At 54.3% G+C, this 11,967-nt stretch overlaps 1 protein-coding gene and 1 long non-coding RNA gene across 2 annotated transcripts in view; one reads left to right on the top strand and one right to left on the bottom strand.

Annotated features, from left to right (window-relative positions):
* The first annotated feature begins 231 nt into the window (after positions 1–231).
* LOC113991379 lies at positions 232–4,156 on the top strand. Its single transcript, XR_005564906.1, has 2 exons — positions 232–431; positions 2,479–4,156. It is a non-coding gene; the product is annotated as an uncharacterized LOC113991379 (long non-coding RNA).
* A 4,817-nt stretch (positions 4,157–8,973) lies between these two features.
* Positions 8,974–11,967, bottom strand: part of EEF1D (eukaryotic translation elongation factor 1 delta) — a 14,526-nt gene continuing 11,532 nt past the window's right edge. Inside the window, exons 5-7 of the mRNA XM_039384955.1 lie at positions 11,418–11,666; positions 9,889–10,083; positions 8,974–9,075 (exon numbers count right to left, since the gene is read on the bottom strand). Of these exons, the coding sequence (XP_039240889.1) occupies positions 9,037–9,075; positions 9,889–10,083; positions 11,418–11,666 (483 nt within the window). The 3' untranslated portion in view covers positions 8,974–9,036. The remainder of the gene's footprint in view (positions 9,076–9,888; positions 10,084–11,417; positions 11,667–11,967) is intronic.

The raw sequence follows: 11,967 nt of genomic DNA, 5'->3' as shown, positions 1-11,967 counted from the left end.
CCCTGAGGATCATTCCCATCCCCTCCCTCAGGATCATTCCCATCCCCTCCCTCAGGATCATTCCTGTCCCTTCCCTCAGGATCATTCCCATCCCCTCCCTCAGGATCATTCCCATCCCCTCCCTCAGGATCTTTCCCATCCCCTCAGGATCATTCCCATCCCCTCAGGATCTTTCCCATCCCCTCAGGATCATTCCCATCCCCTCCCTCAGGTTCACTCCCATCACCGACGCACGGCGCACAAACCGGCGCGGCTGCACATCCCGGAGGAATTCCAGCGGTGGAATTCCCGGCGGAGGCAGCCGATCCCTCGGGAGAAGCTGGAGCTCTTCGCCGTGCTCTGCATCGAGACCAGTCACTACGTGGCCTTCGTCAAGTACGGCCCCGGGAAGGAGCACTGGATGTTCTTCGACAGCATGGCCGACCGGCACGGTGAGCGCCGGCATTCCGGAAGCTCCCGGGAGCTGCTCAGCACACCCTTTCCCTCTGGAATTCCCTGCCCAGCTGAGTCTCGCTCTGGATCTTTCTTCCATTGAATTAGACTCCAGAAAAAAACAGGGTCAAGCCAAGGTGGGAGTTCTTCCAGGAACTTCCATCCATGGCCAGGCCAAGGTGGGAGTTCTTCCAGGTGCTTCCATCCATGGCCAGGCCAAGGTGGGAGTTCTTCCTGGTGCTTCCATCCATGGCCAGGCCAAGGTGGGAGTTCTTCCAGGAGCTTCCATCCATGGCCAGGCCAAGGTGGGAGTTCTTCCAGGAGCTTCCATCTCTGGATACATTTAAGCAAATCCACTTTTTCCCTCTGAAATTCCCTGCCCAGCTGAGTCTCTCTCTGGATCTTGCTTCCATTGAATTAGATTCCAGAAAAATAGGGCCAAGCCAATGTGGGAGTTCTTCCAGGAGCTTCCATCCATGGCCAGGCCAAGGTGGGAGTTCTTCCAGGAGCTTCCATCCTCTGGATACATTTAAGCAAATCCACGTTTTCCCTCTGAAATTCCCTGCCCAGCTTAGTCTCTCTCTGGATCTTGCTCCCATTGAATTAGACTCCAGAAAAAAATAGGGCCAAGCCAAGGTGGGAGTTCTTCCAGGAGCTTCCATCCATGGCCAGACCAGGGTGGGAGTTCTTCCAGGAGCTTCCATCCTCTGGATACGTTCAGACAAGTCCATGTTTTCCCTCTGAAATTCCCTGTCCAGCTGAGTCTCGCTCTGGATCTTTCTTCCATTGAATTAGACTCCAGAAAAAAATAGGGCCAAGCCAAGGTGGGAGTTCTTCCAGGAACTTCCATCCATGGCCAGGCCATGGTGGGAGTTCTTCCAGGTTCTTCCATCCATGGCCAGGCCAAACCCGGGAGTTCTTCCAGGAGCTTCCATCCTCTGGATACATTTAAGCAAATCCACCTTTTCCCTCTGAAATTCCCTGTCCAGTTTAGTCTCTCTCTAGATCTTGCTTCCATTGAATTAGACTCCAGAAAAAAGTATGGCCAAGCCAAGGCGGGAATTCTTCCAAGAGCTTCCATCCATGGCCAGACCAGGGTGGGAGTTCTTCCAGGTGCTTCCATCCTCTGGATACGTTCAGACAAGTCCATGTTTTCCCTCTGAAATTCCCTGTCCAGCTTAGTCTCGCTCTGAATCTTTCTTCCATTGAATTAGACTCCACAAAAAAATAGGGCCAAGCCAAGGTGGGAATTCTTCCAGGAGCTTCCATCCATGGCCAGGCCATGGTGGGAGTTCTTCCTGGTGCTTCCATCCTCTGGATACGTTCAAGCAAATCCACCTTTTCCCTCTGAAATTCCATGTTCTGTTTAGTCTCTCTCTGGATCTTGCTCCCACTGAATTAGATTCCAGAGAAGAGTGTGGCCAAGCCAAAGTGGGAATTCTTCCAGGAGATTCCATCCATGGCCAAGCCATGGTGGGAGTTCTTCCAGGTGATTCCATCCTCTGGCTACGTTCAAACACAGGGATTTAAACCCACTCCCAGCTGGGCATGGATTGTTTTCCTCTCCTTCCGACTTTGTTCTTATCAGGAAATCATGGAACGGTTTGGGTTGGAAGGGAATTTCGAAGGTCAAGGAATTCCAACCCCCATTTCCATGGGCAGGGACTCCTCCCACTATCCCAGGTTGCTCCAACCTGGCCTTGGACACTTCCAGGGATGGGGCAGCCACAGCTTCTCTGGGAATTCCATTCCAGCCCCTCCCCACCTTCCCAGGGAAGAATTCCTTCCCAGTATCCCATCCAACCCTCTGGCAGTGGGAAGCCATTCCCTGTGTGCTGTCCCTCCATCCCTCATCCCAATTCCCTCTCCAGCTCTCCCGGAGCCCCTTTAGGCTCTGGAATGTGGATGTTCTCCCCTCATCCAACCTCTTCCAGCGCTTTTGACCTCCAGGTGTCTCCGCTGTCGAGCGTGACGGGATCTCCTGGAGCTGCAGGAGCTCATCCCTCGGGATCTGAGCCGGGCCTTCCCTCCTTTTCCCTGCCGTAGGTGGCGAAAGCGGCTTCAACATTCCCGCGGTGACGCTGTGCCCGGAGGTCGCCAAATACCTGGAATTGCCCTTGGCCGGGCTGGCCCTGGAGCAGCCCCGGGATATGGATGGAGTGGCCAAAAGGCTCTTCTGTGACGCCTACATGTACCTGTTCCAGAGCCGGAAAATGGCCCTGTACAAGTGACCCGGAGCGGCCTCGGGAATCTGGGATCGCTTCCCGGCCCCTCGGGAACAAGCCGAGTCTGGACGCAACAAGCTGCACTTGGGAGCCTCTTCTTACCTCTCCTGGTATCCCGCTATCCCCGGGTTTGGGAAATCCAGGCTTTATCCCGTGGGCACAGCTGGACTTTGGAATTATCGACGCCCGGATCCCGTCTCGTTCCGCACAGTCCCATCCCGCCCTTTTCCCTTCCCACCCTCCTTTTCTCCCGTCCCTCCGAAGCCGAGGACCAGCAGCGACCAAAGCACCGGGATTCATCCTCAGCTTTTCGGGGAGCACAAGGAATCCGCAGCCTCCCCTTCCCTGAAAACATCCTCGCCTGGATTTGGGGGAGTGGGAAAACCGGGCGGGAGCCGGTTGAGATGGATCAGGAGGAGGGGTTTTCCCTCTAAATCCCTCGATTATCTGCACTTCCCTTACCCAGCACTTTTTTCCCGCCATCCCTCGGGCGTCTCGAGCTGAAAATATCCTTTAAAACCAGATATTCCTGGAAGAAGAAAACTGGGAGAAGAAGGATGGAGCACCTGCCGCTCCCTCCCTTCGGCAAACTCCGTGCGGGATTCGGGGTTTCCACTTGACTCTTCAGCACTTCCCATCCCGTTTTTTTTTTTCCACGTCCGCTTCCAAGTTCGGTGCCAAACACCGGAATTCCGAGGGCAGAAATGGGAAAAAAAAACAAAAAAACCACTTTTGGATTTCCTGCCCCAAGTCCAGGAAAGTTTCGGGATTCAGTGGGAATCGATATTCCATGAAGTTTAATAAATTCGTGAACTGGGGGATTCATGGACATGGAATTCCAGCGGCGGGACACCCAAAACCTCGTGGGACACCTCCAGGAATCCCGGATTTGCAGCTTTAACCCCTCTCCCGGCTCTTTTTTTTCTTTTCCCTGTTTAGTGCAGGAATTTTCCCACCCGGCTTCGGATCCGTCCCGGTGGCTCGGGCCACGCGGTTGAGGATCTTCTTGGCATTCCATCCCTATGGAATCCTTCCACTTGGATAAGTCCCACTTGGAGTTCTGGGCCCGGTTTGAGCTTCCCAGTCCGGGAGAGAGGAAGAGAATCCAAGGAAGAGCCGTGAAGGGATGAAGGGATTGGATGAAGGGATTGGAGCAGGAGAGGCTGGAAGAGCTGGGATTGTCCATCCTGGAGAAGGGGAATCTCCTCAAGATCCATAAATCCCTGAAGGAACCCCCGGGAGCTTCTGTGCCCGGCGCCAGGACCAAAGTGGTTTCGCTTGGATTCCCTCCAGACATTGGGAATCACATCCTTGGGGGTGACAGGGGGGAATTCCAGGAATTCCACTGGCACAGGTCGCTCCCCTCGTCCACCCAAGTCGTTCTTCATTCCTCTTTTCCCAAAAAACTCGGGACAACCTTTACTCCGGCACAACCAACTCCGGGATTTTTTGGTGCTTTGCTCTAAAAAAAAAAATAATATGGAACTTCCGGCGAAATATTCCCGGTTTTCCTGGAGTTTTTTCCTCTCTCCAAAGGGGACACGGTGCCCGCGGCTGGAGCGTCGCCACGGGATGCTCCAGCCTGTCGGGATTTTGGGAATAGCGACCAGCGGGTTCGTTAAGCTCTTAATTATTCTCTTCCCTGGCAATGGGCTGGGAAGATCCAAAGCGCGGAGGGTGGGAATGATCCCTGGGAATGGGGAGGTTCAGCTTCCAGGGGATTTTCCTCCCGCTGGAGCTGCAAAGGGGTTTTCGGTGGAATTAGGGTTTTACACTGGAATTAGGGTTTTACTTTTACTGGAATTAGGGTTTTACACTGGAATTAGGGTTTTTCTGGGAATTAGGGGTTTTACACTGGAATTAGGGGTTTTCACTGGAATTAGGGTTTTTAGTGGAATTAGGGGCTTTTACTGGAATTAGGGTTTTACACTGGCATGGAATTAGGTTTTCACTGGAATTGGAAGGGTTTTTACTTTATTAGGGTTTTTCTCTGGAATTAGGGTTTTTTGGAATTAGGGGTTTTCACTGGAATTTGGGGTTTTACTGGAATTAGGGGTTTTACACTGGAATTAGGGTTTTCACTGAAATTTGGAGTTTTTACTGGAATTAGGGTTTTTCAGTGGAATTAGGGTTTTTACTGGAATTAGGGGTTTTCAGTGGAATTAGGGTTTTTACTGGAATTAAGGTTTTCTATGGAATTAGGGTTTTTCAGTGGAATTAGGGTTTTCACTGGAATTAGGGTTTTTCAGTGGAATTAGGGGCTTTTACTGGAATTAGGGTTTTACACTGGAATTAGGGTTTTCACTGGAATTAGGGTTTTTACTGGAATTAGGGTTTTCACTGGAATTAGGGTTTTTCAGTGGAATTAGGGGCTTTTACTGGAATTAGGGTTTTACACTGGAATTAGGGTTTTTACTGGAATTAGGGTTTTTCTCTGGAATTAGGGCTTTTACTGGAATTAGGGGTTTTCACTGGAATTTGGGGTTTTACTGGAATTAGGGGTTTTACACTGGAATTAGGGTTTTCACTGGAATTAGGGTTTTTCAGCAGAATTAGGGTTTTCAGTGGAATTTGGGTTTTTTCTCTGGTATTAGGGTTTTACACTGGAATTAGGGTTTTCACTGGAATTTGGGGTTTTTCAGTGGAATTAGTGTTTTTCAGTGGAATTAGGGTTTTCAGTGGAATTATGGTTTTACACTGGAATTAAGGTTTTCACTGGAATTTGGGGTTTTTACTGGAATTTCGCATTTTTATTGGAATTAGGGTTTTACACTGGAATTAGGGGTTTTCCCTCGAATTAGGGTTTTACTGGAATTAGGGTTTTCCACTGGAATTAGGGTTTTCCACTGGAATTAGGGTTTTTACTGGAAATTGGGTTTTCACTGGAATTAGGGTTTTTCACTAGAGCCAGGATCCCCCTGGAGCCAGGATTAACCTGAATCCAGAATTAACCTGGAACCAGCCTCCACCTTCCAGGGAATGCAAACAGAATGGGAAGAGAGGGAATGTGGCCACAGAGACCAAGCTTGGAATAGGGAAGGCAGAGGATCAGCCAGGGCTGTCCCAGGAGTGTCCCTCAGGGTGTCCCAGGGATGTCCCACCGGATGTCCCAGGGATGTCCCAGGGGTGTCCCAGGGGTGTCCCAGGGATGTCCCAGGGCTGATTTGGTGGGAAGATCCCTTTCTGTGCACTCAGGATTTGGTCTCCGGGGGGGAGTTCCCTGTCCCCAAGTCCCTCTCCCATGTCCCCCCGTGTGCCACCATCCCTGGTGCCCTGTGTCCCCCCCTGCTGCCACCCCCGTATCCGTGTCCCCTCTGTGTCCCGTGTCCTGGCTCTGTCGCCATCCCTGTGTCCCCACGTGCTGCCATCCCTGTCCAGTGTCCCCTGTGTCCCCACCCCCGGTGTCCCGTGTCCCCCTGTGCTGCCATCCCCGTGTTTCGTGTCCCCTGTGTCCCCACCCCTGTGCTCCGTTGTCCCCTGGGTGCCACCCCCCCTGGTGTCCCGCGTGCTGCCGTCCCTGGTGCCCTGTCCCCCGTGTGCCACCCTTCCTTCCCGTGTGTCCCGGGTGCCACCCACCCCTGTCCCTCCCTCTCCCGTGTCCCCGCTGTTTTCCCGGGCCCCGGCGGCGGGAGGAGCCTTGGCGGGGCGGGGACACGGGGACAAGGGAGGGGACACCGGGAGGGGACACCGGGAGGGACGGGGGTGGGACGGGGAGGAGCGGGCGGGGAAATGGGAGGGGAACAGGGACACGGGGATGGCAGCACAGGGGGACACGGGGCACCAGGGGTGCTGGCACACAGGGGACACGGGGATGGCAGCACAGGGGGACACGGGACACCGGGGATGGGGACACAGCGGACACGGGACAGGGATGGCAGCACGTGGGGACACGGGGATGGCAGCACAGAGGGGACATGGGACACACAGGGATGGTGGCACACAGGGGACACGGGGATGGCAGCACGTGGGGACACACAGGGATGGTGGCACACAGGGGACACGGGGATGGCAGCACGCGGCAGACACAGGGGTGGGGACACGGGGGATGGTGACACCAAGCACAGGGGGGGACACAGGGATGGGGACACGGGACAGGGCACAGGGGATGGCAGCACAGGGCACACAGGGGTGGGGACACAGGGGTGGTGACACCAGGGACAGAGGGCACAGGGGATGGCAGCACAGGGGCCATGGGGGTGGGGACACGGGGATGGCAGTACATTGGAGACACAGGGGTGGTGACACAGGGGTGGTGACACAGGGCACACAGGGGTGGGGACACAGGGGTGGTGACACAGGGCACACAGGGGTGGGGACACGGGTGGTGACAGCACGGACAGAGGGCACGTGGACATGGCAGCAGAGGGGACACAGGGGTGGGGACACTTTGGGGACACAGGAATGGCAGCACATTGGAGACACGGGTGGTGACAGGGGTGGCAGCACAAGGGGGACACAGGGATGGTGACAAAGGGATGGTGACACTTCGGGGACACAGGACAGGGCACAGGGGATGGCAGCACAGGGCACACAGGGGTGGGGACACGGGGACGGTGACACCAGGGACAGAGGGCACATGGGATGGCAGCAGAGGGCACACAGGGGTGGGGACACGGGGATGGTGACACCAAGGGTGGTGACAGAGGGGTGGCAGCACAGGGGGGACACAGGGATGGGGACACAGGGATGGGGACACTTTGGGGACACGGGACAGGGCACAGGGGATGGCAGCACAGGGCACACAGGGGTGGGGACACCAGGGACAGAGGGCACACGGGGGTGGCAGCGCAGGGGACACGGGGGTGGGGACAGGGGACAATCCGAGCCCACGGATGGCACCGCACGGGGCAAAGTGGTGGCAGCGGGACCTCGGGGATCGTCCTGTGCCAAGGGGGAACAGCCGGGACACGGGGGGCACAGGGACAGCAGGGACACGGGATGGCACTCCCAGCTCCAGGGATTTGGGACATTCCTGGCTCCAGGGATTGGGACACTGGGCATTCCCAGCTCCAAGGATTAAGGACATTCCCAGCTCCAGGGATTTGGGACATTCCCAACTCCAGGAACATGGGACATTCCCAGCTCCAGGAATTTGGGGCATTCCCAGCTCCAGGGATTTGGGACATTCGCAGCTCCAGGGATTTGAGACACTGGGCATTCCCAGCTCCAAGGATTAAGGACATTTCTGGCTTCAAGGATTAAGGACATTCCCAGATCCAGGGATTTGGGACACTGGGCATTCCCAGCTCCAGGATTTGGGACATTCCCAACTCCAAGGATTTGGGGCATTCACAGCTCCAGGGATGTGGGACACTCCAGCTCCAGGAATTAAGGACGTTCCCAGTTCTAGGGATTATGGACATTCCTGGCTCCAGGGGTTTGGGACACTGGGCACCCCCAGCTCCAAGGATTAAGGACATTCCCAGCTCCAGGGATCTGGGACATTCCCAGCCCCAGGGATTTGGGACACCTGCAGCTCCAAGAATTTGGGACATTCCCAGCTCCAGGGATTAAGGACGTTCCCAGTTCCAGGGATTCGGGACACTGGGCATTCGCAGTTCCAAGGATTAAGGACATTCCTGGCTCCAAGAATTTGGGACATTCCCAACTCCAGGAATTAAGGACATTCCCAGCTCCAGGGATTTGGGACACTGGACATTCCCAGTTCCAAGGATTTGGGGCATTCCCAGCTCCAGGGATCTGGGACATTCCCAACTCCAGGGATTAAGGATGTTCCCACCTCCAGGGATTTGGGACACTGGACATTCCCAGCTCCAGGAATTTGGGGCATTCCCAGCTCCAGGATTTGGGACATCCCCAGCTCCAGGGATTTGGGACATTCCCAACTCCAGGGCCATGGGACACTGGGAATTCCTGGGACACAGCCAGGAATGTCACCTGTCCATTCCCCTCGGGAATGTCACCTTCCCACAGCTCCAGCGACCTGGGCAAGGAATCCACGGGAAAAGAGGGATGAAATCCATCCCAAACCACCAATTCCGGGATGTTTCCCGCGGATCCATCCCGGTTTTCTTTTCTCAGTCGGGACTGCCGGGGGTTTCTCCCTCAGGAAAGGGGAGTTGGAAGCACCTTTGGCACCCCCAGACCTTCATTCCCAAAATTTCGGCCTTCCCGTATCCCAAGGTCTTTCCTTTCCCCAAGGGAACGAGGATGAGGAAATCATGGAATGCTTTGGGTTGGAAAGGAACTGGAAGCTGCTCAAGTTCCAACCTCCTTCTGCTAGTCCAGGTTGCTCCAATATCCCAAAATTTCCCAGGGAATCCCGCCGGAGACGGGAATAAACCCCCATTCCGTGTGCACTTCCAACCTTCAGCTTTATTATTCCCGTTTCGGAGGGAAAAAGATCCCAGTTTTCCATCTAAATCTTGTTGAAGGCAGCGATGTCCACGCTCTGCACCTGGAATGAGATCCGAGCCCTCCGGGTAATTCCAGGCATTCCCAAGAAAACACATCCCGGTTTCCAACGCTCCCTCTCTTATCCTGCTCTGACAAGTCCTCCAGGTAATTCCAGGCATTCCCAAGAAAACACATCCCGGTTTTCAAACCCTCCCTCTCTTATCCCACTCTGACAAATCCTCCAGGTAATTCCAGGTATTCTCAAGAAAACATCCTGGTTTCCAAACCCTCCCTCTCTTATCCCACTCTGACAAGTTCTCCAGGTAATTCCAGGCATTCCCAAGAAAACACATCCCAATTTTCAAACCCTCCTTCTCTTATCCTGCTCTGACAAGTCCTCCAGGTAATTCCAGGCGTTCCCAAGAAAACACATCCCGGTTTCCAAACCCTCTCTCTCTTATCCCACTCTGACAAATCCTCCAGGTAATTCCAGGCATTCCCAAGAAAACTCTGGTTTTCAAACCCTCCCTCTCTTATCCTGCTCTGACAAATCCTCCAGGTAATTCCAGGCATTCCCAAGAAAACACATCCCAATTTTCAAACCCTCCTTCTCTTATCCTGCTCTGACAAGTCCTCCAGGTAATTCCAGGCGTTCCCAAGAAAACTCATCCCGGTTTCCAACGCTCCCTCTCTTATCCCACTCTGACAAATCCTCCAGGTAATTCCAGGCGTTCCCAAGAAAACTCATCCCGGTTTTCCAAACCCTCCCTCTCTTATCCCACTCTGACAAATCCTCCAGGTAATTCCAGGCATTCCCAAGAAAACACATCCCGGTTTTCCAACCCTCCCTCTCTTCTCCCACTCCCGGCCTTACGTAGTCCTCGAACTTGGTGATCTCCTCCTCCAGGATGTCCGTTCCCACTTTTTCGTCCTCCACCACGCACTGGATCTGCAGTTTCCGGATTCCGTATCCCACCGGCACGAGCTTGGAAGCTCCCCAGAGCAGCCCATCCATGCGGACGGAACGGACACATTCCTCCAGCTTGGCCATGTCCGTCTCGTCATCCCACTGGGAAAAGAGGCGGGAAAAGCGGGAAGTTCAAGTGTTTTCCCGGGATTCGGTAGCGATCCTCTTTTTCCTTGATTTCCTGTCCTTTTTCCGTAGGATCTTCCCCTTTTTCCTTTACACCAGGACACCTCTTGGGATCATCCGGGTGATCCAAAGAGCCCTTTCCCGGCTGGTTTCACCGGAGCTTGGAAAAGGGAAGGATCCAGGGAATGCTTGGAGCAGCTTCCGGTGTCCAAAGGGGCTCCCGGAGAGCTGGAGAGGGACTGGGAATAAGGGATGGAGGGATGGGACACAGGGAATGGATTCCCACTGCCAGAGGGTTAGGTGGGATACTGGGAAGGAATGGGATACTGGGGAGGAATGGGATATGGGAAGGAATGGGATATTGTAATGGGATACTGGGGAGGAATGGGATACTGGAATGGGATATTGGGAAGGAATGGGATACTGGGAAGGAATGGGATATTGGAAGGAATGGGATATTGGGAAGGAATGGGATACTGGAAGGAATGGGATACTGGGAAGGAATGGGATACTGGGAAGGAATGGGATACTGGGGAGGAATGGGATACTGAGGAGGAATGGGATATTGGAATGGGATACTGGAAGGAATGGGATACTGGGAAGGAATGGGATACTGGGAAGGAATGGGATATTGGGGAGGAATGGGATATTGGAATGGGATATTGGAAGGAATAGGATATTGGGGAGGAATGGGATACTGGGAGGAATGGGATATTGGGAAGGAATGGGATATTGGGAAGGAATGGGATATTGGGAAGGAATGGGATATGGGAAGGAATGGGATATGGGAAGGAATGGGATACTGGGAGGGACTGGGATACTGGGAAGGAATGGGATACTGGGGAAGAATGGGATATTGGAATGGGATACTGGGGAGGAATGGGATACTGGGGAGGAATGGGGTATTGGGAAGGAATTCTCCCCTGGGAGGGTGGTGAGGGACTAGGATGGAATTCCCAGAGAAGCTGTGGCTGCCCCATCCCTGGAAGTGTCCCAGGCCAGCTTGGAGCCACCTGGGATAGCGGGAGGTGTCCCTGCCCATGGAAGGCGATGGAATTCCATGATCCTTAAGGTCCCTTCCCACCCCAAACCATCCCAGGATTCCACGGCGCGAAGGCGACGCATCCCGGCGGGAACATCCCGGCGGGAACATCCCGGCGGGAACATCCCGGCAGGAACATCCCAGCAGGAACATCCCGGTGGGAACATCCCGCCCGGCTCCAAGGTTTGGAATTCTGCAGGTCCCCTTGGAGAAGGAAGGGAGAGGATTCCCAACCTGGCTCCAGAGCTCCCAAATTCCCGGCACTCACCGGCTTCACATCTAGGAGGATGGAGGACTTGGCGACGATTCCCGGTTTCTTGGCCTTCTTTTCCGCGTACTGCCGGAGCCGCTCTTCCCGAACTTTGGCGGCTTCCCGGTCTTCCTGTTCGTCGTCGCTCCCGAAAAGGTCGATGTCGTCGTTGTCCTCCTCCTCCTCGGCAGCCGCCGGCTCCGGTTTCTTGGCCGGGAGCTCCACTTTTTTGGAGGGGACGCTGAAAGGTTCCACTTTCTGTGGAGGGGAGGGAAAACGGGAGAAGGGGAAGGGAAAGGGAGAAGGGGAAGGGAAAAGGGGAGAAGGGGAAGGGAAAAGGGGAGAAGGGGAAGGGAAAAAAAGGGGAGAAGGGGAAGGGAAAGGGAGAAAATTAAAGGGAAAAGGGGAAAATTAAAGAGAAAAAAGGGAAGAAAGTGAAGGGAAAAGGGGAGAAGATGAAGGAAAAGGGGAGAAGGGGAAGGAAAAGGGAGAAAATTAAAGGGAAAAGGGGAGAAGATAAAGGAAGAAGGGGAGAAGGGGAAGGGAAAAGGGGAGAAGGGGAAGGGAA

Source organism: Pipra filicauda, unplaced genomic scaffold (assembly GCF_003945595.2).
Source record: "Pipra filicauda isolate LSUMZ 115617 unplaced genomic scaffold, ASM394559v2 scaffold388_size762695_pilon, whole genome shotgun sequence".
Taxonomy (NCBI): domain Eukaryota; kingdom Metazoa; phylum Chordata; class Aves; order Passeriformes; family Pipridae; genus Pipra; species Pipra filicauda.
This window is presented reverse-complemented; position numbering and strand designations above follow the sequence as displayed.